Genomic DNA, 26,551 nt, shown 5'->3' with positions numbered 1-26,551 from the left:
TGTTTCTCTTCCAGGCCCTGTCTGGACCGCACTATTACACGTGGGGTGACCACGGTGGCATTCTTGTGGCCATTGCACAAGGCACTGAGACTGACCAGCTCAAGTAAGTGGCAGGGTAGGGGGATTGCCTGTTGGATGGGGGCTGGGGCTGGGGTGAGTGTCCCTGGGAGCTCTCCTAACCTGCTTTCTCCAGGTACAGCACAAATGAAGGGGAAACCTGGAAGACATTCACTTTCTCGGAGAAGCCGGTGTTTGTGTACGGGCTGCTCACCGAGCCCGGGGAGAAAAGCACCATCTTCACCATCTTTGGCTCCTACAAGGAGAATGGCCACAGCTGGCTCATACTGCAGATCAACACCACGGACGTGCTGGGTAAGGGCACGGAGCTGTGCCACTGGGAGAGCTGTCCTGGCCACCCCAGGCTTTGCAGGTTCCACACACTCCCAAGCCCTCACCTGAACCCAGCCTGCCCAGATGACCCCGTGGGTGCAAGTGAGGTTTTGATGTACCCTCTCCAGGGGACTGAGAGTGAGGAGTGGATTCAGGAAAGGTTTTTGGAAGCCCAAAAGCAGCCTAGAGACCTCAGGCTATGAACCAAACTATTTAGTCATCTCAGGCTTTTAGGTCCCCACTGACAAGCACAGACTGACCCTGTTGCCCCAGCCATCCTGTGGTTGCAGGGGGAGACAGGGCACCTCCTGCCAGGACAGGCACTCGTGTTCCCTGCTCTCTCCTTGTGTCCCCTCCCTCCTCCCTGAGGAGTCTGAAAAGGAAAGAGAGGGGAAAAAAAAAAGAGAAGACTCCTTCAGAAGGCTTGTGCCTATGAATGTTTTATAACCCATTTCAGCTTTGATTGCAAGGCAGCATTTTAATCAAAGAGCAGTTAAACCCAGCAGAGGAATTTGCTTGACTAAAGCTGATAAGTGATTCCCCTGACGTTTTGTTAGGAGCGGATCTGTTGGGGAACTAGAACGACTTCATTTAAATGAGGCATCACAAACGTGCTGTCACAGCGACAGAGCTGGCTGCTGCCTCCTGTCACACGCTGCTGCTGCACACCCTGAGCTGAAACACTTGCTTTGCCTTTCCTTGCAGGCCAGGCATACAGCCTTGCAGTCAAGGGTGGGGGGAAACGACTTGTTTTGTGTCCAGAGGAGGGTGGTGAGGGGGAAGGGGGCATTGGGGGCATTGTTGTGCATCTCATACTAAGCATCCCAGCTGAGGTTGATGTGGCCTAGCTCGGTCTGACATGGCACAAGGACTGCACCCTTCTTTACCCCAACCTTGTTGGTTCTCTTAGGGGTCCCCTGCACAGAGAACGACTACAAGCTGTGGTCCCCGTCGGACGAGCGGGGCAATGAGTGCTTACTGGGGCATAAAACCGTGTTCAAAAGGAGGACTCCTCACGCCACCTGCTTCAACGGGGAAGATTTTGACAGGCCTGTCATGGTCTCTAACTGCTCTTGCACGAGGGAAGACTTTGAATGGTGAAGACCAATTCATTTCTCTTGGTGGGGGTTGTGAGATAAACACCTGTGGCCCATCGCTCCCAGTGAACAAACACCCGATTTACTCGGCTCTGTGCATCGCTGCTTGAGGTTGTAGCAAAGAGGAGGCTCAATAGGCTGAAAAAGTCCTTTCATTCATAATGGGGAATGAGACTTAATGTCTTTAGAGCCTTTGGAAGGTTCCATAGGAGAGGAAAGCATTGTTAATCCATCACCTTCTTCCAAATGATGGCAGAAGAGTTCCCATTGCCTATAGAGTGACCCTGTAGCCACAGGGATGAGCTGGCCTTGCTGCATCATTTTGTCTGAAACTTGCACATTACTGATGCTGCACAGCTCTCAGGATTAGGAAACAAGCTCTGGTTCTCTGATGCAGAGGTTTGTGGTGAGCAGCTTTTCGGGGGCTGGACTTTCAGTGGAGCTCACAGCTTTTATGCAAAGCCAGAGCAGAGTAATAGTATAATGTGGCTGTTTCTCCTCCTCCCCCACCCTCCCTTGCATCTTTCTCCTTGCAGTGATTTTGGCTTTAAGCTGAGTGATGACTTGTCATTGGAAGTTTGTGTCCCTGACCCTGAGTTTGCTGGGAAGCCTTATGAGCCACCAGTCCCTTGTCCTGTTGGCTCAACTTACAAGAAGACTCGAGGGTATGTGTTGTAGTTGGGAGGGGGAACCTGATCCTCCAGACGTTGGGATTTGTGCTGTTGGTGATGAAAGGAAACCCAGCAACCACAAACCCACACACAAACACCCCATGAGTGGCAGTAAACGAATTACATGTTTGGACATACGTCGTAACATGTAATTTGTAACTCGATTCTGGCTGCACATGGTGGTGTGTTAACAGTTTCCATGAGATCAACTGCCTGTCTGTGCATGTTGCAGCTATAGGAAGATCTCTGGGGACACTTGTACAGGTGGAGACGTCGAGGCACGGCTGGAAGGGGAGCTGGTGCCCTGCCCTCTGGCTGGTGAGTACACACAGGATTGCTTTGGGCACGAGTGCTTCAGCTGCAGAACGTTTAGCTAGTGCCTGAGGGAGCACACACAAGTTCCCAGAGGGCTCTCAGACATAACCTTTGACACAGGAGCTGAAATGCCTCAGTTGGTTACAAATCTGTTGTCTCCTGTCTTGTCCAAGCTTCTGAGGGACCTGCTCAGGGGCAGCTTCAGCCAGCAGTGCAGAGACCTCTCTGCTCCTGGAGTCACAGGAGGCTGAAGCAGGCTGCAAGCAGGAATCCACTTACCCCCATTGCACACCTGCTGTAGCAGGCTTGAACCTGACCAAAAGGACAGGAGTTAGATCAAAGACACCTTCACCCTGGAGAAACCTTTGGGAAGCCACCACCCTGAGACAGGAGAAACCTTTGGGAAGCCACCACCCTGAGACAGGAGAAACCCTTGAGAGGCCACCACGCTGAGACAGGAGAAACCCTTGAGAGGCCACCACCCTGAGACAGGAGAAACCCTTGAGAAGACACCACCCTGAGACAGGCCACCATACACAGCTGAATGATGTCTCTCTGGGGCCAGACCAGACCTTCAGTCCTCACGCCCTTGCCCGCCAGACTTTGCTGCATCCTTATTTTCTCCTCTCAAACATCCGAGGCACTGGAACAGTCTCATGCTCCTTTGCTGCCAAAGTAATTTGCATTCTGCTCATTAACAGCCTTAATTTAATCTGCCATCACGAGCTGTGTGATTAGCATGCTGCTGCACAGCAGCTCCAGAGCGAGCTGGAGACAGGGAAGGGGCTTGTGTAAAGGATGGGACGGCTGAGCCAGCTCTGCAGGCAGGGTGAGCTCTGGGCTGTGGCTGAGTGGAGTCAGACCCTCCATGAGGATTCCCTTGCACTGTCCTAAGATTTTTCAGGGTGCAAATTGCCCAGCAGGTGCCTGGGGAAGCGTTCCCTCCGTTGACATTCATGCCAACGCTGTGCTTAGTTTTTCTCCTCGTTCAGAGCCTGACATGTTACTCAGCCCTCTGAGCCCTCTTGAGCTCTTCTGGAGAGCTGTGTTAGTCATGCTGAGAAGGGCTCTGCTGACTGAAAAGTAAACCTGCAGCCAGTCCCCACGGGCTGAGCTTTGAAGTGCCGTGTTCCCAGAGTATTTGCTGATGGCCTTTAGATAGGCGCTGGCTCGCACCATGGTAACACTTCCATGGAGGGTGTCTGTTCCTATCTCCAGATGATCTCATTAGGGATGCACAGCCAGAGTTACTTACTGACATTAGTTTTACTCATTAATAGCATTATTGGACTTGAGCAGCAGTGTGCTAATGCCCGAGAGACTTTGCCCCGGCCTGGGATCCCGTTACGCTGGATTCAGTGCAGTTTGCAGCCAGACCCTGCTCTGGGATGTTTGCTGTGCTGCCCGTGTCCCCAGGGACTCCCACTTACATCACTCCCACCTTGCATTTGTTGTGAGATGTTTGAGGGCCAGGAGGTCAGTATTTTGTTTCTCCTTGGTGACACAGCAGCGTGGGAAGGAAGGGGTCAGGACTGATTTTGGCCATCCCCACCCTCCTCCCTCAGCCCCTGGAATGAACAAGGGCTGCAGTGTGTTCCCAGCACACCCTCATAAGGCTATTAAAGCATTCTCTTAACCTAATCCCACGGACACAAAGAGCCTTTGCCTCCTTAGGCTGAGGTGCTAAAACGAGCAGTCACGGGTAAGGAAAAAGAATCCACCTGGTGTTTTCTTTTTGCCCCTCTGAGTGGCCTAAACAAGGCCCTGCCTGTTGTTGCAGAGGAGAATGAGTTCATTCTGTATGCCACCCGCTACTCCATCCACCGCTACGACCTGTCCTCTGGCCTCAGCCAGGAGCTGCCCCTGGCCGGGCTGCGCGGGGCCGTGGCGCTGGACTTCGACTACGACCACAACTGCTTGTACTGGGCTGATGTCACTCTTGACATTATACAGGTGAGCTGGGGAGTGGGGAGGCTGCCTGTGTCATGGAATCATAGAACTGGTGTGAGTGGAAAAGCCTCTGAAGCTGCTGCAGTCCCAGCCCTGCCCTCACCCTGCCAAACCCAGCACTACCCCATGGCCTCAGCACCTCAGCCCCAGGGCTTTGGGATCCCTCCAGGGCTGGACACTCCCCCAGCTCCCTGGGCAGCCTGGCACAGGGGCTGACACCCCTCTCAGGGAAACCGTTCTTAGCTCCAATCTAAACCTCCCCTGGGCCGTTTCCTCTTGTCTTGTCACTTGTTACTCAGGAGACTGGCCCCCAGCTCACTGCAGCCTCCTGTCAGGGAGCTGCAGAGTGCTCCTGTCTCCCCTCAGCCTCCTCTTCTCCAGACTGAACACCCCCATTCCCTCAGCTGCCCCCCATCATTGTGCTCCAGCCCCTTCCCCAGCCCTGCTGCCTGTCTCTGGACAGTCTCCCTCCTTGCACCGAGGCAGGTGTTGCACACACACCCTGAAGTGCAAATGTTTGCTTTGGGTGCACCCCAGCCCCGAGCTGTCTGGGTTCCTCACACATCTGACTGCTCTCACCTCCAGGCTGCACAAGTTCCTCATCCCTCATTCTGTTGTTTGGTTGGTTTGTTTCAGCGTCTTTGTCTCAACGGCAGCTCAGGGCAGGAAATCATCATAAGCACTGGACTGGAAACAGTGGAAGCTTTGGCCTTTGAACCTCTCAGTCGGTTGCTCTACTGGGTCAATGCTGGGATTCCCAAAATTGAGGTACAGCTCTGACTCCCCTGCTGCAAGGAGGTGATTGTGTCAGTGCATCTCAGAGGTGGCTGGGCCCTAAGCTGGCTGTTGCCCTGCAGTCTCATTGCTGGTGGGGCATGGCTGAGCACTGACCCTCGCCCCACATGCTCAGTGCAAACAGGGTTTGATAACATTCAGCCCTGTGTACTTAAACCAGGATCAGCTTGTAAAGCAGCAGAAGTGGGGGAGAGGGAAGCAGCATCCTTGTGCAGTACACAGGGCACAGCTCAGTGACACAGCCATGTCAGTAAAACACTGGCTCACAGGAACTGCTCCCCGTGCCCTGCAGGGAGCAGGAACTGCCTGCCACAGATTTCATGTGACTTGCACCAGTGCAGTTGCCCACAGCAAACACTCCCCACAGACTCATGGTGTTGGTTCTGGATCTAGGTTGCCAATCCAGACGGAGACCTGCGCCTTACCGTGCTCAATTCCTCCATCCTTGAGCGACCCCGAGCCCTGGCTCTGCTCCCTCGTGATGGGTAAGAAAGTCAGTCCCTGGCTGCCTTGTTGTGTTCCTCAGGGGCACTGCACTGGTGCAGAACTGCTAAGAGAGAATGCTGCATGGACATCTTGCCCCCAAAGGCTGTTGTGGGGGGATGGGAGTAGCCCACTGTTGCCATCGTGTGCCCAACTCAGGCACCAGCCGCCTCGGAGCAGAGATCACAAACTGCTCTTTAATTCCAGTTCAACTGCTGCTTTCCTACCTGCACATACCTCCTAGTAAACAACTTCTGCCAGCAGGACTGGTCTGGTCAGTGGGGAGAGCTGCAGTGATGCATGAGAAACCCAGCCATGCTCAAACTCAAGAGCCAAACTCAAGTGACCTGTTTCTGAGCACGGCTTTGCTGCAGCCGCTGTGCTGCGAATGCAGCGCTGACAGACCCGAGCTGCCTTTAGCTGTGTGCACTAGAACAAAGCAATTCAGTGCAAGGGAGCCTCCAGCTGCACTCTCACCACAGAACCTGCAGCTACATCAGCCTGTCTGCTGCTTTTGCATCTGCTGCTGGTGGTGATTAGAAGGGCAAAGACCCCCCTTTCCAAAGGCATGGCTTGCAAGGGCCGTGGAATGGAAAGCATTCAGACCTCTGCTTCATGACCCATGTCCTTTTGATGAAGCTGTTTCATTCAGGTTCCCAGTAAGCTCTCTGCTGGTTGTTAGGTTGATGTTCTGGACGGACTGGGGAGACTCCAGAGCTGGCATTTACAGAAGCGACATGGATGGCTCGTCGGCCGGGCGCATCGTTTCGGAGGGCGTGCGCTGGCCCAACGGCATCTCTGTGGATGACCACTGGATCTACTGGACTGAAGCCTACATGGACAGGATTGAGAGGGTGGATTTCAACGGGCTGCAGAGGTCTGTGATCCTGGACAGCCTCCCTCACCCCTATGCCATCGCTGTGTTTAAGGTGGGTGTGTGGCAGCTCGTTTCTAATGTGCCCGTAGCCTGCCCTTGGGAGGTGGTTGTGCATATGGGATGGGCAGAGGGAGAGCTCCTCGCACTGAAAGCCAGACCTTGTGTTTCAGAACGAAATCTACTGGAATGACTGGTCACAGCTGAGTATTTTCAGAGCATCCAAAACCAGTGGCTCCAGAATGGAGATCTTAGTTGGCCGCTTAAACGGGATCATGGACATGAAAATCTTCTACAGAGGAAAGACAACAGGTAATGACGTTGTCCTCTGAGCCTGCAGGTGAGTTGCAGAGTGCTCATTTGTCCCCTCAGCCTTCTGCAGGCTGAACACCTCTATTCTCTCAGCTGCCCTTTATGAGACTTGTGCTGCAGCCCCTTCCCCAGCTCTGGAGACGCTCCAGCCCCTCAGTGTCCCTGTTGTACTGAGGGGCCCAACACTGAGCGCAGCATTTGAGGTGTGGCCTCGAATGATAGTTCTCAACCCAAAGCCTGGAATGGCAGGTGAAATTGGGCTTCTCATGGCATCTCCAACCCTCTGTCCTGATGGTATCCTCTTCCTCCCTGCCCTCACCTCAGGGGAGAACGCCTGCATTGCCAAGCCCTGCAGCCTGCTCTGCCTGCCCAAGTCCAACAACGGCAGGAGCTGCAAGTGCCCCGAGGGGGTATCCAGCAGCGTGCTGCCCACGGGGGAGGTCAGGTGTGACTGTCCTCACGGCTACATCATGAAGAACAACACTTGCATAAAGGAAGGTAAAGCCATCCTTGTGTCTGGTTGTTGGTTTATATGGGGAGGCAGCTCCTGCCCTTGCAGCACGACCCTTGTGCTGCCCTTTGCGGGGGGAGCGGAGCCTGTGTGCTGCAAGGGCGGCCTCACGCCAGCTCGTTGCTGCTTTCCCTTCTGCACCAGAAAACACGTGTCTGCCAAACCAGTACAGATGCTTCAACGGGAACTGCATCAACAGTATCTGGCAGTGTGACAACGACAACGACTGCGGGGACATGAGCGATGAGAAGAACTGCCGTAAGTGTGCAGCCCTGGCTTTTGCCTGTCCAAATTGAGAGGTCTGCTCTGTCCTTCCCCGTCACAGAGAGCAAGAGGTGCTCTGGGAGTGCAGCTCACCTCCTTGGTAGACACCTGAAGCTGGATGGATGAGTTGTGTCCTGCAAGGGCCAATATTTCCCCCCTGACCAGCTCTGGTGTAAACATCTCAAAGTGGGTGGGACTGATGGCAGCTCCCCTGCGAGGGTGTGCGTTTGTCTCCTGCAGTAATTGTCTTCTGAGGCTAATTGAGGGCACAGCCAATGCTGAGGAAGAGACTGCAGATGGAAAGTGACTTTCTGTCTGCATTGTGCAGACACGTGCCTGTTGTTGAGCTGACACATCCAGCTCACACGTTGAAGAGGGAGGTCACCTTCCCAAGCAAAAGCAAGGGACTGCCAGTGTGTGCAGCAGGGGCAGGTGTCCCACAGCTCTGCAGAGCCTGAAGGGTTTGGATAAGTGCACTGTGGAAAAGGGGCTGGGTTTAAAGTTAGGAATTGCTGGAGGACAAGCTGTTTCAGGAGAGGCCCTTTTTTTTCCTACCCACCACCTTAACCTCTTCCTCCTCCTCTGCCTCCTCACTGCTTTAGCCACCACTGTGTGTGACATGGAGACGCAGTTCCGCTGCCAGGGCTCGGGGACCTGCATCCCTCTGTCCTACAAATGTGACCTGGAGGATGACTGTGGGGATAACAGTGATGAGAGTCACTGTGGTGAGTACCCTCTCTCGCTCAGACCCGCCTTCCCTGCCCCTCTCTCTGCAAAGATGCTGTAGGGCAAGGTGGGGTTTTGTCAGATCCCTGTTATCCAGGTAACAGCCACCTCCTCCACCATGTCCTGGCTACTGTGCTGTTATCATCTATCTCTCCCTCTCTGCTCCTTGGGTACTCCTGTGACCCAAAGCCAAGTATTTCATAGAGATGACAAGCTGACCTTACAAGGAAGCTTATGGGAGGATTGGGTTGCTCAGCAATGCCTTGTTTGTGGTCATCCACCTCCAGCTTAGCCCTTCAGAGGGGCAGAGTGCTGAGCTGAAAGAGGGAAGAGGCTGGTAAATAGCAAGGCCGCAGCTCGTGGTTGTTCAGGCAGGGATGAGGCAGGAAAACGTGCTTTTGGACAAGTCTGCTTTGCAGGGCTTCTGGTCTGTCACCTCCTCCCATCACTCTATAGCCCACATGAAGCTTTCCTCCTCCTCTGCCCTGGCCTTGACAGCGTCTGAGCTGCGTGTGCTTGCTTGCAGAGGCTCACCAGTGTAGAAATGATGAGTTCAGCTGCAGCTCGGGGATGTGCATTCGTCTCTCCTGGATGTGTGATGGTGACAACGACTGCAGAGACTGGTCTGATGAAGCCAACTGCACTGGTAAGCACTTGGATGCAAGCAACAACCCTCTATCTCACAGGCTCATGACAGCCTGAGGTGCTTAGACAATGTCTTGTGCTTCACTTTCTCTGCCTGTTAACTAAGCCATCCAGACATCCTACAGCTCAGCTCGGGGTGACATAGCTCTCCAAAACCAAAGGGTTTTTTTCCTCCAGTGCCTTTGAGCTTGGACTTGCTGTGAGTTGACTGGCAGCTTTGCAGTCCTGGCACAGTGATCCAGCTTGGTCAGGCAGCCAAAGGATGCTCCTGCACAAAAAGGGGGTTCCCTTGGGACAGGCTGTTGTGGAGCTTTGGCACAAGGATCTAGGAGGTGGCTTTCAGGCCCTTGAGCTCCCATGTGCTCACCCCTTGTGGGGTTTATAGTGTGGTGCTGGGGATCCTGGTCATTAGCATTCCAAGTGTGTGGCCATATGAAAAGGTTTCATTTATATTGGTGTCATTTATCTCCCATATGAGATTTTCCAGGGAGAATTACTAGAGGAGAGGAACCTGCTTGAAAGAGGCATGTCGGGTTTGTAAAGCCTGAAGTTGAAATTATCTAAGAGGATCACAGTGGTTTGAGAGACATTTCATCTGACTTCACTGCCTGCAATTACTGCTCTTATCTGAAATAATTACATTTCATGCTGAATACCTAATAGAATATGACTGCCACAAGATAGTGGTAGGCTGGAAGATCTGCGAGAGCGTGTCACTCGCCAACCCCAAATGCAGGAGCGTGTGATTCAATTAAGTTGCCATTGCTTTTCTTCTCAATAATGACGAGTGCTCTCCTGGTTGAAGAGTGATATTTCTCTCCAAAGTGACAACATAGACTTGGCTTCGACCAACACACCCCACAGGCTGATATTTTCATGACAGGAGCTTAAGGAAAGCCAAGGCTCTGCTCCCGTGGAAACTCTGAGGAGAACTGTGTTTCTAATTTGCTTTGGCAACATGGAAAAGCTTTTCCTGCCTTATTTAAAGGCTGAGTCAGTCCTGCCCTGCACAGAGGACCTTGCTCCTCTGCCAAGGCTTGTTTGCTCACTGTGATGTTTCTTACCATCCCTGGCAAGAGGCCACCACTGTCACCTTTGCTCACACAAAGACCAAAATCAAAGGCAAAGAGGCTTCTGGCTTGGGGAGAGCTTGCCTCTGAAAGCCATGCCTGAGGCACAGCAGGCATGTGAGAAGCAGGGCATGGAGAAGAGAAGACCAGGGCATGACCCAGGGAGAACCTGGGCTCCTGGCACCGTTTTGCTTGCAGCCCAGGGGTGGTTGCTGGTGCTGGGACATGCCCAGAGCAGGGCTGCGTGGCGTGACTCAACGTGTACCGTGGCTCAGCAGGGAACTGCAACTCAGGCAGTGTTCCCCCTCTCCCTTGGCTGTGTTTTCAGCAGTATATCACACGTGTGAGGCCTCCAGCTTCCAGTGTCAGAACGGCCACTGCATCCCGCAGCGCTGGGCCTGCGACGGCGACGCCGACTGCCAGGACGGCTCCGACGAGGACCCCAGCAGCTGCGGTAAGGCACATCACCCCTGTGCTCCAGCCCCTTCCCCAGCTCCAGAGCCCAGCTCTGGCCACGCTCCAGCCCCTCAGTGTCTTCACTGTAATGAGGGGCCCAGCTCTGAACACAGATTTGGGAATTCCCATCCCCTCACAAGCAGCCAGACAGAGGGCTCGAGCAGCTGAGTCTGTTCCGTGGCGTTTTGTGGCTGACTAAAGGGGGGTTTAATAAAACCCCACGTGACATCCCTCTAATTGTGAATTGCAGAGAAGAAGTGCAATGGCTTCCAGTGCCCAAATGGCACCTGCATCCCAACCAGCAAACACTGCGACGGCATCACCGACTGCCCCGACGCCTCGGACGAGCAGCACTGTGGTGAGCACTGGGGCTGTGGGGAGTGGGATACCGTGTCAGGAGCTGTGTGTGGGAGGGGAGGTGACCAAACCCTCCCCGAGGTCTGTGCCATGCTGCCTGCACCCTGCTGTGTTAGGAGGCATGGATGGTCTCTGCAGGGATGGAGTGTGAGCCCTCCGTCTCCGAAGCTTTCTTGGGTGTGTGCAGATGGCAGCGGGTGGCATTCCTGCTGCCAAGGACCGTGGGGATGCCATCCCCGCTCCTCCCAACCCCCTGTTTCCCCAGAACCCTTGTGCACCCGTTACATGGACTTTGTGTGCAAGAACCGGCAGCAGTGCCTGTTCCACTCCATGGTGTGTGACGGCATCATCCAGTGTCGAGATGGGTCAGATGAAGATGCCAACTATGCTGGCTGCTGTAAGTGTGATACTGTGCACCTCTGCAAAGGGAGGGCTGGATGGAGAATGAGGGAAGGGACATGGAGAGGAGAGAGCCTTCCCCAGGGCACCAGAAAGCTGCTCTGCCCCTGGCCTGTAATGCTCTGCTTAGAAATCCATGATTGCCTCTCTGTGCTCCTTCCTTCGAGCTTCCCTCAAGCCGTTGGTCTTATACCAAGCCTCTGATGTTTTTCTGTGCCGCTTTGCAGCCCAGGACCCCGAGTTCCACCGGACCTGTGACCAGTTCAGCTTCCAGTGCCAGAACGGCGTGTGCATCAGCCTGGTGTGGAAGTGCGACGGCATGGACGACTGCGGCGATTACTCTGACGAGGCAAACTGTGGTGAGCAATGCCTCAGGGTCCCCTATCACCTGACCTCCAGCCACCTTTGAATGTCAGGAGCACAGAGTGCTGGCTGCTTGTTGTTTTATGTAGGCATTTGTATGTGTGCAGCTTTATGTGTAGCGTTCCATGTGCGCATGACAGAGTGTCTTACAAGACCAGGATCAGTTTCCTCATATTGCAGGCTCATCTTGCAATTGCCTAAGCCCTGTGTGACCATATTTCCTGCACAGATTCCCAGCCCAAGGCAGACAGGCAGTTCTGAGCCAAACTCAATATTTACCAGCATTCCCTGGGCAGCTGCAGGAGCTGTACCCAGCCAGATGAGGCACTCGTGTCTTTGTTTCAGAGTTGTAGGGTTTGCTTCCACATCTCTGCCCTGCCCTGTTTGAATTGTGCTGTCAGCTCTGCTGCTGAGAGTGTAAGGTAATGTGTGGCCACGAAGTCACCAGCACAGACATCATAGTGGTGGTAACAGGGCCATGAGGAATAAGGATGCTGGAGATGAAGCAAAGGGACCCTGCCCGTCTTAGGCAAACAGGGTGATGGTGTCTGGGCTAGCTGCAGCTCATTCTGTAGCACTCACACACCTCAGCTGTGCTGCTGCTGGTGAGATAAAGCTGGGACTCTCCTCTTGTTGTCAGAAAACCCAACAGAGCCCCCGGACTGCTCCCGGTTCTACCAGTTCCAGTGTGGGAATGGGCACTGCATCCCCAACCGCTGGAAGTGCGACGAGGAGAACGACTGCGGGGACTGGTCGGATGAGAAGGACTGTGAGGGTAAGGGCACGTGGTGCTCCACTCTGGAGCCCTGCCTGGGCTGGGGCATGCTGAGGGACTACCATCAGCTGCCTTCCATCACAGCAGATACAGATTCTTGCCTGCAGCTGGAAACATTTGGCTTGTAATAGTGACCTTGGGCTTATAAGGTCTTGCCATTTGCCCTGTGCCTCTGCAGCAGGTGGCTTTGAGGCAGCTGGGGCAGGAGCAGGTTCCCTCAGCCCAGCTCTGAGGAGCCTGTGTTTGCAGGGTCTCGTGTCCAGGCTGTGACGCCGTCGGCTCCGGCACCGTGTGCTGCCAACCACTTTCGCTGCAACAGCGGAGCCTGTGTCACCAACAGCTGGGTGTGTGACGGCTACAGGGACTGTGCTGATGGCTCTGATGAGGAGGCCTGCCCGACTAAAGGTGAGCCCCTCCCTTCTGCACCCCTTTCCTTTGCACCCCTTTCCTTTGCACCCCTTTCCTTTGCACCCCTTTCCTTTGCACCCCCTTCCTTCTGCACCTTACTTTCCTTTCTGTGCTTTTAGAGCTCCTCTCCTCTGTTGGTGGAGGGGGGTTCTTGGGAAGGGGTTCCTCTGGCAAGGTGACAGCAGGGCAGCGGCAGCAGCATTGTTTTTCAACGTGCATATGCTGAAGATAAAAGAAGATTGAATCTTCCTGCAGTGCTGGATAAGCCCTGCAAACCAGTTGCTCCTCCAGCCCTGTGCAGTCCAGAGAGAAGATGGCTTATGCTCATGTACCTGCTAGATGGGAAGCGATTGCCATCTAGTGGTGCCAGGACCTGGGGACAGGTTTTGGACTTTGGATTCTGTATTTGTTTTGCTAACTGGCTGCTTGCCTTGTGTGCAGGACCCAATGCCACAGCCACCTCCTCCGTGCTCCCAGGACGCTGCAGCAAGTCAGAGTTTGAGTGTGAGCAGCTGCACAAGTGCATCCCCAACTGGAAACACTGCGATGGGCAGAGGGACTGCCAGGATGGCACGGATGAGAGGGGCTGCCGTGAGTGTGGGGGGCTCGTGGGGTGGGTGGGGGGAGCCACAGTGCAGGTGAAATGCTTTATAGTCAATGAAACATGACAATTGGACAGGAATATAAAGTCCTAACAGGTATTGGCACCTGTGGCAGGAGACAGAGCCAAAATGAGACAGCTGGACAGTGGTGCCATTTCTAGCCAGGGCAGCACTGGCTTTGCAAGCAGGCCAGTGCTGCTGATGGAAATGTACTGTCTTGATTGTAAAACTGTTGTTTGTCTTGCAGCTACTCACAGCAGCCTGGAGTGCCCCAATGGGTACAGGTGTGAGGATGGGGAGAGCTGCATCATGGCAGCAGAGCGGTGCGATGGGTACCTGGACTGTGCAGACAGCAGTGATGAGAGGAACTGCACTGGTGAGTGGCACACCATCCTCCTTGGCTGGTTCTGGGAACACATACAGGGATGCTGGTTTGGATGTGTGATCTTTTATTCTCAACAGGTGCTGTCCAGGGCACCTCTGGACAGGAATAATGATGTTGGATAGGAGTAATGAGAGGAGTGGCAATGTAGAGAAGGATGGTGTAGTGATTCTTGCTGTAAGGTGGCAGAAAGCAGTGACTGAGAAGTGTAATCAAGGAAAGGAATAACAGTGATGTGTGTGGCTGTACAGGAGAGGGTGCAGGTCTGGACAGGGTGTGTTGTGAAGGAAGGAAGCTGGCCATATGTCACAAGTGGCAGAACAGGGCCTGTGAATGAGGAGGTGAAGGCTCCTGAGGTGTGGTGATTGGAGTGTGGGGATGACAATGGAGATGATGTTTCATGTCTGTTAGTGGCTGTTTTGTGCACATTCTGTGCCTCAGGTGTGCTGCTAGTGAGGGTCTGTGCTGCATTACTGCTAATGAGGGAGTGGCTTGGGGATGCTGAGTTCCTGCTAGTGAGGGTGCTCATTGTCAATGGCACACACTAAGTGCTGCACAGTGTAGGTGTAGGCTTGGTGTTAACTTCACTGGGTGTATCATATGGGCTCTGGCCAGCCCCAGAGCTCCCACTAGTGAAACAAGGAGTGTGTGATGGCACAGAGCCATGGTGCCCCAGCATCAGTGGGGGTGCCTGGCCACACACTGCTGGCCAATCACTCTTGACAGATTTCTGTTTGGGGCTTTGGTTATGGTGTGGGTTTCATTTTGTTTATTACTGAGTGATTGGGATTGGCTGGTGAGGGGAACCAGCATTGGAGATTGAAGTCAACTGTTATACTGAGTGCTTACTGTCTATGTCCCCTCCTGTGAGTGTCCCCAGCCCTGCCCACCCACTGCTCTTCATCAGCAGGAGCCTGAGAGACACAGGGCCAGGACTTTGCCTCGGTGCAGTTTGGTTTCTATGCAGCACTGGGAACAAAGCCCAGCAGCCCCCTGGGCTGGGCCACACTGTACACATATTCCTCTGCACATCCTCCTCTTTCTACCTCCACATGTTCTGTGTGCTGTCCACATCACTCCCATTTCTCTCCTGGGCAAAGGACATCTTTCCCTGCCCTGGCCTCACTTTCCTCCCTCTCTGTTTAGATGACACAGTCGTGTACAAAGTGCAGAACCTCCAGTGGACGGCTGATTTCTCTGGTGCTGTTACCCTGACGTGGACACGGCCCAAGAAGATGTCCTCTTCCTCCTCCTCCTGTGTCTACAACATCTACTACAGGTACAGTGCCCCACACTTGGCCCTTTGGGTCATGGCCACTTGAAGAGAAGTATGAGCAAAGTCTGGCAAATCAGCCAGAACTCGGACACAGTTGTGCAAAGCTGTATCCATTTCCTCCTAGATTGTTTATTCCACAGTAATACCACCACCACCAGCACTTCATTATAAGTTTATTGCATCATAACACTGATTAAGTGTATTAAATAATGATTATTATTGTTTATTATAACTGCTGATGAGGATGAAGTCAGGAGGTTAGCACAGAGGTTACAGGAGACCTCGGAGGATGGTGTTCATAAGTCACTAAGACACGTAGTTCAGGCTTTCAGGCGTCATCTCCAGCTGCTGATGTGGCTTTCCTGAGAAAAAGAAAATCAAAGAGCAAGCTCTTAACATTCAGAGAGATGGTTGCAGCCTTTGGGACAAGCTGTGCCCCCTGTGTCACTAAAACACCATGCTGAGGGGAAGGGTGGTGACTCTGTTGTGACTCTGCCGTGCAGGACGGTTGGGGAAAGCGTTTGGAAGATTTTGGAAACCCACAGCAACAAAACCAACAGCGTCCTGAGAGTGCTGAAGCCTGACTGTACCTATCAGGTGAAGGTCCAAGTGCAGTGTCTCAGCCGTGTCTACAACACCAATGACTTCATCACTCTCCGGGCACCCGAAGGACGTAAGTAGACCTGTATGGGCTGGTCCCTGACCTGCTGCACACTGACAAAGTAGATACTGTGGAGTTATTCCCTGTTAGAAACAAAAAGGAGTTGTCCCACAGGCCTGGGAACTGTGCTGAACTGGGAAGAAGCTGTGGATTCCTTGGCTGCTGAGTCACCCACCTGCCCCTCTTTCTTCCCCACTATTCAGTGGTTTAGTATTGCTGGGAAGTTCATCTCAGTGCTGGGCTGAGCCTTTGAGACCCTTCAGCAAGCTACAAGGATATTCCTAGCTGCTAAGTAGAGGTCAGGGGTGAGGGAAGGGAGGCAAAATAAAGCTAAGAGCTTAGTCAAGTCCTGTCCTCACCAGTTATGGAAAAGGCAAGCCAGGACTGCTTGGCCATCCCCGTTGGGTCCCTGCTTTTCCTCGTGTGGTCTGGCCACACGGCCACAACTGTCACTGACACCTCTGCTTCTCTTCCCTAGTACCAGATGCTCCCTTTAACCTTCAGCTCTCCCTGAAAAAAGAAGCTGAGGGTGTGGTGATGGGCTGCTGGAGTCCCCCCGTGAACGCCCACGGCCTCATCCGGGAGTTCATCGTGAGTGCCGATGGGCTGGGCGATGGGGGAGGCTGCTGGGGCTCACAACCTTCACCCCTTCCTCCTTCTGGTGCTCCTAGGTGGAATACAGCAGGAGTGGATCCAAGGAGTGGTCATCCCTTAGAACCACCAGCAACTACACTGAAATCAAGAACTTAGAGGTTAACACCTTATACACGGTCAGGGTGAGTGTTCTCAGAGCTCTGCCTGTGCCTCCTCTCAATAAATAGACCAAGTCCTGCACATTCCAGTGCTACTTATACTCCTGCCCCTTCATGTCAGCCCACAACCAGGTCTTGCCATATGCACTGCTAATGTACATTGTCTCTTCTGTGTTGCACATTGTATATTAAGGCCCTTGGGTCTGCTCCTTCTCCTGTGTTCTGCAACCTGCAGTACTCATTGCCCACTCCAATGGCACTGCAATTGCACCTAAGCTGCTCCACATTTGGCCCTTCCTGTGTCACTGGGAGAAGAAACAGACCTGCCCATGGGGAATGCATGCATGTGGGAGAAGCTGGCTGATTGTACAGAGGGAATAAAAATAGGGAATGAAAGTCTGCACAGCAAGCCCTAGGAAATGTCTGTTGCCATTGTCCATCCTCCCTGGGGCTTCCTGGGGAGTTCACTGGGAGCTGGGATAAATGCTCCCTTTCCTGCTGTGGTATTCCTTCTATATATAGAATATATATAGTCTGTATAATCTGTGCCCAAAGAAATCCTTGGGACTAGACTCAGCTGTTGTGTGGACTTTGCCAGGGTGGTTCTTACCCACACTCCTGCCGACAGTCCAGAGCTCCTTATCTTGATGTGCTCCTCTCATAAAGATCTTGTAAGAGAGCAGCTCTCTGCCAAGAGGATGCACCTCCCTTCTCTTAGATTCCTTTAATTGACTTAAAGTAGCCTGCTTTATCTCTGTAATAAGCATTTTATTGCCAAGTAATTAAGCTATTGTTTGCCTCTGAGTCCTTTCTCCTAAGCTCTGCCCAGTCCATAACCTCGCTCTAACCTCCCTCTCTCTGTGTGCACTGTACAATGTTGGTTCATGTTAACCTCCTCTCCTCTCTGAAAAGGTGGCTGCAGTAACTAGTCGAGGAGTGGGGAACTGGAGTGATTCCAAATCCATAACCACCATCAAAGGCAAAGGTAAATGCTCCTGTTTCAGTCAACAAAGTAACAACAAGGCGGGATGTAAGTCAGTGTCCTCTGTGAGAGATGCATGTCTTAGAGACAGGCAAGGCTGGGGCTGGAAAGATGGGGGGCTTCCTGCTGTGAGAGCTGGTTGGCACAACCAAAGCCTGGATTTGAGCTGTAAAGAAGAATGGGTATTTCTTTATGCTACTGTAATAGCTGTTTCTCTCTTTGCTTCCAGTCATTCCTCCACCCGTCATACACATAGAGAGCTACGGTGAGGACTCCATCACTTTCAGCCTAAGGATGACTGCTAACATCAAGGTAGGGTTTTAACCTTTACCCCTGACACTAAAGTGACCACAGCAAAGGGCTGCATGGGCCGAGCAGTGAATACTGAATAAGCTGTTGAAGTACTGCACTTGTTTTTGGAAACCAGTTATTTCATGCCACATCATTCCTTCCCTCCTCATCAACTGTTTCAACCCCAAAGCTCTCTGAAGTAGGATGGAAAATTGCAATGCAAAGCCTTTCAGTGGTGACTCTCTCCCTGCACACCCAGCCAGCTGAGCTGATGGCTCCATGCCATGTGCCCTCTGTGCTCTGCAGGTCAGCGGCTACGTCGTCAACATCTACTGGACGTTTGATACGCACAGGCAGGAAAAAAGGACTCTGGTCATAGAAGGAGAAAAGTCCATCCAAAAAGGTAAATTCTCTGTAAACTGTCACATTCTGCTTTAGTCAACACCACATGGAAGGCTTTCTGGAAAGCTGGGGGATCTCTTTTCTTTCCCCTTCTACTGAGTAGTTTCTGTTTAGGGAAGAAGAAGCCCGGAGAGGACAAGCCAGCAAATGCTTGGCCTCTCTTCCTAAGGCTGAGAGATTTCAAGCAGATTTGGGATTCCTCCCCCAGAGCTGCACTAGCCTTATCACATTCTGCTTGTGGCCCCTTATCTACTCTGCAAAAGGTCAACAGTTTCTTGGGCTTGTATGTAAAGACAGTTCGTATCTCTGTTAATTACCTTCTGGTCTGGAGAAGTCACTGGCACGTAGAGAACAGATACAATGAGTGTCCCAATGCAGGAGAGCACAGGCTAGGTTAGATTCCAGAGTCTCAGCTGCTTCTGTATAAAGAAAACAAACCCCAAATGAATCAAAACAGGAATGGAGAGAGGCAGCCTCAAGTCTAAGGCTGCTGCTGCTGTTTCCTAGTGCTCTCCCCCCGCCATCGCAGTCCTTTGCCTCACCTAATAGCGCCCGTTTCTCTTCTTGCTCAGTGGCAAATTTGACAGCACACACCCCCTATGAAATTTCTGCTTGGGCTAAGACGGAGCTGGGTGACAGCCCTCTGTCTTTTGTACATGTGGTGACCAGTGGGACAAGACCTGCATCGCCAAGTCTCAAAGCCAAGGCCATCAACCAGACGGCGGTGGAGTGCAGCTGGACCGGGCCCAGGAATGTCGTAAGGCACCGACTCTCTTTCCTCCCTGGCCAGGATGGGGTCCAGCCCACAGCCTCAAAAACAAAAGCAACAATTTTAAACCGTTTTCAGACTTGCAGGGATTGAATGCAAGGCCCTGAAAATGTTATGCTCAAAAAACAAGGGAAAGCATCTGCTGCCCCTTCAACAGAAGCAAGGGAAGCCACCTCATCGTGTGTTCAGCTGCTGGTGCAGAAGTGGCTGCTATAAAGATGCTCTAGTGGCCTTTTGCTTGAGTGCACTGAGCCCAGGAGTTTGGGGTGGGGAGAAAGTGGGCAGAACATGAATTTGGGCAGGAGACAGTGCCCAGAGGAAAAGGGGCCTTTCTGTCATGTCCCTAAAAAAGCATCTGGTGAAAGTTTGGGTGGGAGCTCGGGGCCCTTGACACCTCCTGTACCATCCCTGCCCTGCTCTTCCTCCCCAGGTCTATGGTGTCTTTTATGCTACATCCTTCCTGGAGCTGTACAGGAGCCCTCACAACACCACCACGACCTCCCACAACATCACGGTGCTGGTGCAGCGGGACGAGCAGTACCTCTTTCTGGTGAGCTCCTCCTCCGCTTCCCCTTCCTCCCTGCCTCGCTGCCCAAGGCCGCAGCGTTAGGCGCCGTGTCCTCCCCTCGAGGTCCGTGTGATGGCTCCTTACCGGGGGCCACCGTCCGACTCCGTGGTGGTGAAGATGATCCCGGACAACCGCCTTCCCCCGCGCCACCTCCACTCCGTGCGCACCGGCAAGACCTTCGCCGTCGTCAAGTGGGAATCGCCCTACGATTCGCCCGACCAGGACATGGTAATATCTCCCAGCGCCTTCTCCTGCCCCTTTGCACACAGAGCACTGCCTCTGAGACACATCCCTGCCCTGAGATGGGGTCTGCCTCACCCTGGTCAAGTCGCTGATGCCTCCACGACCCGCATTTCCTCTCCTCACATGAGCTCAGGCCTAGAACGTTTAAAAAGAGTCAGGTCTGGGATCTCTGTTTGCTGCAAATTAACTTTGGCATGTGCTGAAACACTTTCTTGGGCTTCAGCTCTGCCCTGGAGTCCGGGCTGGCCAGCAGACCCCTCCCCTGTGCGGCTCCCACAAAGGCTGGGTCTGTTTTCTGGCAGCCAGCATTCAGGCAGGTCTCGCTCTGCTGAAGGGGAGTTGTTCCCTCAGCAAGCTTTCCACTCCTGGCCCAGAGGCTGTAAGAGCAGAGGTTGGAAGGTATAAATCTCCCTGTCACAACTGGGAACTGGGATGGGAGTTTGAGTCGCATCCTCGCGCTGCGTGAAGAAAGGCAACCTGAGGTTTTCCTCCTGCCCTCTGGTTCTGTAGCACTCTGCAGAACTCTAGTTCCAGTAGCTACACTTCTCAGTGTCTGTAAGAACTGACCTCAGGGATTCAGCAGGTGCAGCACAAGGCTTGGAATCTTACTTCTACTTACTTATGGCTTAATCCACAATGGTTGCCCCACCGTTGTATGAGATGGCTCCGTTGTATGAGTGTGCAGAGAAGTCAGATCCTTCACTGTGTGTGCCTTTCCTCCCCCCTCCAGTTATATGCTGTGGCTGTTAAAGATTTAGTGAGAAAAACAGATAAAATCTACAAAGTGAAAACCCAGAACAGCACGGTGGAGTACACCATTAAGAAACTCGAACCGGGAGGCAAATACCACGTCATTGTCCAACTGGGAAATATGAGCAAAGAATCCAGCATGAAGATCAACACAGGTAAGGAAAGAGCCCTTGCAAAATAACCCTGAAAACCTCCTGGGAGGTTACGTGCCACAGTATCCTCCTCAGGTACAGCCCTTTCCTAAGCCAAGTGCTGTGCTGATCTCTAAAAACAACTGAGTTTCACAAGTGCCCTCGCTGCTGTTCATCAGCCAGAAGCTGACCTGCCTGCTGCTGTGTTTTGCTCCTTTGCAGTTCCCCTCTCTGCACCAGATGCCTTGAAAATCATCACAGAGAACGACCATGTGCTGCTTTTCTGGAAGAGTTTGGCATTAAAGGAAAGCAATTTCAATGAAAGCCGGGTAAGTTGTGCTGTCTCCTGTGCTCCAGGCAGGGTCTCAGAAGAGCAGAGCCACTGCAAGGCTGCTAGCACAGACTTTACAGTCACCATTGCACTCTGCTCCTCAAAGGGTCCATGGTGAGCCCTCTACATAGAGCTCACTTCAGTCTGTATCGTGACTAAGGCACTAATGCTGATAGATCCAATCAGTCACCTTTTAGGAAGATGATTACCCTCTTGGGAAGGGTCAGCTGTTGCATGTGGAAGGACTGGGGAACAAGTAACCAAAGAACCCCCCCAAAGCCTCGTTGGAAAGAGCAAACCTGATCTCTGCAGCCAAGCCTGTGTCTGTGTTTTCCCAACTCTCAGGGCTACGAGGTTCACATGTTCGACAGCCTGATGAACATCACGGTTTATCTCGGCAACACCACTGAGAACTTCTTCAAAGTCTCCAACCTGAAGATAGGTCACAACTACTCGTTCAGTGTCCAGGCCAGGTGCCTGTATGGTGGGCAGATGTGTGGCGAGCCTGCCACGCTTCTCTATGATGAGCTAGGAACTGGTAAGTCCCTGCTGTCACCATCCACCTAACAAAGACTTGGTAGGCACAGGAACCTCATGAGATTTAACAAGGGCAAATTGCACCTAGGGAGGGACAGCCCCATGCCCTGGTACAGGGAGAAAGGGACCTAGGAGAGCTGATGGGCAGCAAATAAACATGAGCAGCAGTGTGCCCTCATGGGCAAGGAGGCCAATGGCATCCTGGGGAGCATGAAGAAGAGAGTGGACTTGTCAAGGGAGTTCTGCTCCCCCTCTGCTCTTCCCTGGTGAGGCCTCAACTGGAGTACAGTGTCTAGTTCTGGGCTCCTCGTTTCAAAAGCAACAGAGAACTTCTGGAGGGAGGCCAGCACAAGGCTACAGCGATGCTGATGGGACTGAAGCACTTCTTTAATGAGGAAAGGCTGCAAGAGCTGGGGCTGTTCAGTCTAGAGAAGAAAATGCTACTAAATACCTAAAAGACTGCTGGGACAGACTTTTTACTACAGTGCCCAGTGACAAGGACAAGGGGCAACAGGCACAAGCTGCTGTGGGTCTCTGATGCCACCTTTCTTCCCTCATCTTAGGTGAAGACTCTTCTGCATCAAAATCTGGTAGATCTACTGATGTTGCTGCCATCGTGGTCCCAGTGCTGTTCCTGCTGCTGGTGACCCTGGGGATTGGCTTTGTGGTGTTGTACATGAGGCACAGACGGCTGCAGAACAGCTTCACTGCCTTTGCCAACAGCCACTACAGCTCTCGCCTGGGCTCGGCCATATTCTCCTCAGGAGATGATTTAGGTACGTATGCCCTGCTTTCATGCATGGACAGCTTAAGGGTGTGAAGCCTGGGCAAGACCAAACTTCTCTAGCATGCTTTGAAGGGCCATAAAAACCTCTATGGATTTGATCTTGCCCTAAGAGTACAAAGCTGTCCCAGTACAAACATTCTAAGCAACTTCACTGAAACCACTCCCTCTGATTCCAATTGGTGAAAACCCCAATATAACAGATAGAAGAGCACAAGCAAAGCCAGAACATACCTGCTTGTTGGTAGCCTGTTCAGTCATTCCCTGAAGCCTGTTCAGTCATTCCCTGTGCCATGCTGAGGGCAGCCTAACAGCAGGGTGGGTCTGTTTTTCAGGAGATGAGGATGACGAGGCGCCGATGATAACTGGATTTTCAGATGACGTTCCCATGGTCATCGCCTGAAGCCCAGTTCCTGACTGTAAAAAAGAAACCCCAACCAAATGGTGTAAATATTTCATTTGATAAAAAAAAAAATAGTTGATTGTTTATTTTAAAAATGCACTTTCAGTTGCAATATGTTATTTTTATATGGGCCAAAAACAAAAAAAGGAAGAACATTTTAAGATACACTTTGTAGTAATCAACTGTGAACTGCAGACTCTAGGTCAGTTTAGTAACAAATTGCTTTGATTTAACATTAATTTAGTCTTACAAGGCTATGCTTGCTGGGCATGCTTTTCAGTCTGTGAGATAACCTCCTGTTGACTAAATTGGCTACTCCTTTTATTTTTCTAAGACAAGAATACCTTTATTTAAACAGATTCAGGAGATTATATATGTAGAGAGAGAGAGATAAGTAATATAGTCCCTGAAGGTTTTGCTTTTACTTTTGAAAATGAAAGAAAAATAACAATTCCTTTGGACTTTGTTTTCTATGACAGTGTTTTTGTTGTGTTAATTTATTGGGAAATCTGCTTGAGAACAGGTTTCCAACGTTGTCAGACATTGTACACGTTGTTGTGTAGAACATGTGCCACTTTATCTTGCAAGGCAGTTGTATCTGGGCATCCCCATCATTGTTCTTGCCATGAAAATAAGAATCCTTATTTTTACATATTATTCCCACCCCTCCTTATTAAAAGACCTGCTCTTTCAGCAGTCAAGGTATGGCACAACATACTGGATGAGTTTAGCTTGCTGCTGCTGTACCTGTAAGCCAAAACCGTCCCTACTGAGCCACGCTGCCAAGGGTTGTGCAAACCCTTGCCACAGGCCATGAGCAGGAGGGTTTTGGGGGCTTTTTTTGGCCCAGGCTTCTCAGTTTTGACCCTCACTTTCAAGTCTGCAGCAGCACCAAACACGGTGCCCTCTGCATCCATGGTTAACCGACCTGCTGCCCGTGCCCATCACCTGTGGCCTCATTCATCTGGAATTTATGTCATTTAACATCCCTGCAAAAATTTGCCACTGCTTGAAGTTCAAGCACACACCTTAAAACAGTTCCCAGGGGCCCTTTCTCTCCTGTGGAGCTTCTCTGAGATGCGACAGAAGAGGGAGCCTCTGCCGTGTGCAACAACGAGCAGCTTCACATCCACATTTGCCTCACTCATACCCAGCAGTAATTACTAAGCATCTAAATTCATTTGCTTTCCAGCAGGGATTTGATCCTCCTTCATTACCATTTCCTAAAAGCACCTGGGGTTGTACCTCCAAGCTTTAGAAGTAACATATATATATACACACACACACACATAAATTGTTTCCTCATCGCTAGTCATCTCACGTTTCCAGTAGACATCATACTGGCTACAGAGCCAAAAAATGTCTGGTTACCATTGTGGAGCTTGTTTGGTTTTTTTTCCCCTTGTGATAGCAAAATGTGACTCTCACCAGGAATGCAGCTACTTGCCAACCCAGGGGCGACCACACGAGCGGATGCACACGGGTCCGTGCTCTATATATGCAAACCTTCACACCAGGAAAGTACACGACGCTGTCTCGTCACGCTGTTTGCTTTGTTGAAACCAAAAGCTGCTTGTGTTTTTTGCTGTGTGAATTAAGTTGTAATTATAGTCTTCCTAGAGATGAAACAAGAGAGGGCAACTATGTTTTGATACGTGACTGATGCCTTTCATTACATGGACAGAAGTTCTGCGTGGTTTGATACTCTAGAGAAATACTAACTCTATTTTCAATTACTGGTCTTTACCATTCCCAGTGACAGGTTTTTTTTCCCCCCCTCCCCAAAGCTGGGACCAAACTGTACTCAGATTTTTATAAGTAGCAGCAAGCTTGCAGAGGTGCAATATTTGTACCATTATTAGTGGGTCTGGTGCTGTTCAGGAGTAAATGATTTTGAATAAATCGACCCAGTGTGTGTAGCTCCATTTGCCTGGAATTACAGTTACATAAGAGAGACCAGAATCTGACCCAGAGGCTAAACTCTTCTAAAGAAATAAATCAAAGGATTTTATACAGGAAAGAAAGCCTAAAAGCAGAGAGAAAGAGTACTGAACCCCTTATCAGGCAAACATTTAAGGCACAGGTAACTGAAAATTACAGGATGGTATCCCAGAAGCTGGTGTCTCTGATGAGAGTTAATACTGGTTAAATACTGCTACTTCACTCCCCCAGGGTAAATCCTGCTCCAGTTAAGGTGAGGAGAATTTAGTCTTTACCTGGAAGACAGATGCCAAGGGGGACCCTCCTGTAACCACTTTATATTCTGCAGAAATCCCTTCTTTGGCTGCTTCAAGCATCAGCTGGGGGACAGGTCACTTCTGGCCACTCTGAAAGGCTCCTTTGTACCCACGGCTCAGTAACACTCGTATGGAGCTCAGTCTGTTGCCAGCAAAGCATTTTTGTTGTAATCCTATACTCAAAAGCAGCACTTTTGGTTACCTGTGCCTCTCTAGTGCAATGTGGGCTCAGTCTGCAGAGTCCCCCCATATTGCACAGGGGTCTGGGGACACTGCAGCAGCCAGGCTCTGAGCAAAGCTGAATTCACCTGCTGTGGACAGTACTGTAATGCACCGACACACCTTACCCTCTCCCAAACTTCCCTTTCATTGCAAAAATCACCACTGTGCTCTCAGCGAAGCAACTTCACAGGGCTAGTGTATTTTCTATAGAGATAAAGTCTAAGCTCCAGGCAGGGAGGGAGCAGGACAGATGCAATTCTGGGTATATTGTATATTTTTATGAACTTTTGAAGCATGGAATCTTGTTCACAGAGATGTATAGGGGGTGGGAGGGTTCTGCTGTAAATACGGTACGTGGATGCCTGTTTCCTTCTGGTTTTGTTGCAGTAGCTTTATGCAAAGTGACATGAATTGTTACCCCAGCTTCTGGGAGCTGACTTGGGGTTACTTCATAGGAACCCTGTGCCTAAAGTCACCTAAAGCAGCCCCAAACTCACCTCACCTGAGCCAGCAACTCCCCCTTTCCTCACAGGGCAGATTTCAGTCCTGGGATCTGCACACTTGCAATCTCCTTGTAGGGACAGGGAAGTATTTAATGACAAACTCAACCAATGTAAAATTGTGTTTGGGAGAGAAGAAAATAACATTTTTCCCAAAACAGCTTTCAAATCTCCTTCAAGTGGACTTCAGAAGAGAAATGGTGCAATTGAGTGAGTTACTCTTGGACCCAGAGAGCACCTTCAGGAACTAAGCTGTAACATTTATAATTGGTCCTTCCCAAGGAGCAGCAGCCTACAAGCAGCCAGTCTCTAATGAGGTGGTTTTTTTTTTAGAGGTAGTGTCAGCTTCTAATCTGGTTCCTTAAGTGAAGTTTAATACTATGCCATTTTGAATAGCTACTGTGTCTTTTGTTGTTGTTGCATTTTGGGTTGGGTTTTTTTTTTCAATTCACTGATTTCTGCTCTGTTATTGCACAATTTTGAAGGAGTTTTTGTCTTCCCTTCCCCCCATCCCCCCCAATTAATGATAATAATAAAAGTGGACTGGGTAAACAAAACAATTCCTGGCTTCCAAAATTATTCTCTGACCTCTGTGTGTGAAAAGGAGACTTTTTCCCCCTGCACTGCACTTGGTTTTTGTTTTACAACATGAATTCTGTAACCTAACAGGAGGATCAGAACAACAACTGAGCTTCCTGCAGAAGGAGCAGCAGAATCTTACCAGAGAAGCACCTGTAACATTCACAGTGCAATCACGTATCTGTCTGGTTCTTGGGTCCTTCCTTCAAGGTCAGCACCAGTCAGTAAGCAACACCCTCAGACAACCGCACGACATTTCCAGCCTTTCTGAGCTCCACCTTCCACGTT

General features: G+C 51.4%; 1 protein-coding gene across 2 annotated transcripts in view; it reads left to right on the top strand.

The window, feature by feature from the left end:
• The window catches only part of SORL1 (sortilin related receptor 1), a 40,631-nt gene extending 14,404 nt beyond the window's left edge, over positions 1 to 26,227 (top strand). The window contains exons 12-48 of one of the 2 annotated variants that reach the window (XM_062014044.1): positions 15 to 103; positions 194 to 372; positions 1,301 to 1,487; positions 2,024 to 2,152; positions 2,391 to 2,476; positions 4,254 to 4,426; positions 5,060 to 5,191; positions 5,612 to 5,703; positions 6,384 to 6,630; positions 6,749 to 6,887; positions 7,212 to 7,385; positions 7,543 to 7,656; positions 8,265 to 8,387; positions 8,915 to 9,034; positions 10,435 to 10,557; positions 10,810 to 10,917; positions 11,182 to 11,313; positions 11,543 to 11,674; positions 12,319 to 12,453; positions 12,703 to 12,858; positions 13,303 to 13,452; positions 13,711 to 13,839; positions 14,992 to 15,124; positions 15,625 to 15,794; positions 16,261 to 16,373; positions 16,454 to 16,558; positions 17,447 to 17,519; positions 17,746 to 17,828; positions 18,114 to 18,210; positions 18,782 to 18,966; positions 19,409 to 19,528; positions 19,610 to 19,774; positions 20,520 to 20,694; positions 20,893 to 20,999; positions 21,347 to 21,539; positions 22,102 to 22,314; positions 22,658 to 26,227. In XM_062014044.1, the coding sequence (XP_061870028.1) occupies positions 15 to 103; positions 194 to 372; positions 1,301 to 1,487; positions 2,024 to 2,152; positions 2,391 to 2,476; positions 4,254 to 4,426; positions 5,060 to 5,191; positions 5,612 to 5,703; positions 6,384 to 6,630; positions 6,749 to 6,887; positions 7,212 to 7,385; positions 7,543 to 7,656; positions 8,265 to 8,387; positions 8,915 to 9,034; positions 10,435 to 10,557; positions 10,810 to 10,917; positions 11,182 to 11,313; positions 11,543 to 11,674; positions 12,319 to 12,453; positions 12,703 to 12,858; positions 13,303 to 13,452; positions 13,711 to 13,839; positions 14,992 to 15,124; positions 15,625 to 15,794; positions 16,261 to 16,373; positions 16,454 to 16,558; positions 17,447 to 17,519; positions 17,746 to 17,828; positions 18,114 to 18,210; positions 18,782 to 18,966; positions 19,409 to 19,528; positions 19,610 to 19,774; positions 20,520 to 20,694; positions 20,893 to 20,999; positions 21,347 to 21,539; positions 22,102 to 22,314; positions 22,658 to 22,725 (5,049 nt within the window). In that variant the 3' untranslated portion in view covers positions 22,726 to 26,227. Of the gene's footprint in view, positions 1 to 14; positions 104 to 193; positions 373 to 1,300; positions 1,488 to 2,023; positions 2,153 to 2,390; positions 2,477 to 4,253; positions 4,427 to 5,059; positions 5,192 to 5,611; positions 5,704 to 6,383; positions 6,631 to 6,748; positions 6,888 to 7,211; positions 7,386 to 7,542; positions 7,657 to 8,264; positions 8,388 to 8,914; positions 9,035 to 10,431; positions 10,558 to 10,809; positions 10,918 to 11,181; positions 11,314 to 11,542; positions 11,675 to 12,318; positions 12,454 to 12,702; positions 12,859 to 13,302; positions 13,453 to 13,710; positions 13,840 to 14,991; positions 15,125 to 15,624; positions 15,795 to 16,260; positions 16,374 to 16,453; positions 16,559 to 17,446; positions 17,520 to 17,745; positions 17,829 to 18,113; positions 18,211 to 18,781; positions 18,967 to 19,408; positions 19,529 to 19,609; positions 19,775 to 20,519; positions 20,695 to 20,892; positions 21,000 to 21,346; positions 21,540 to 22,101; positions 22,315 to 22,657 lie in introns of both variants that reach the window. The other variant, XM_062014043.1, reaches the window with a different exon arrangement.
• Positions 26,228 to 26,551: the final 324 nt, after the last annotated feature.

This window comes from Colius striatus, chromosome 23 (assembly GCF_028858725.1).
Source record: "Colius striatus isolate bColStr4 chromosome 23, bColStr4.1.hap1, whole genome shotgun sequence".
NCBI lineage: Eukaryota > Metazoa > Chordata > Aves > Coliiformes > Coliidae > Colius > Colius striatus.
The sequence above is the reverse complement of the archived record's forward strand: the minus strand, read 5'-3'. Positions and strand labels throughout refer to the sequence as shown.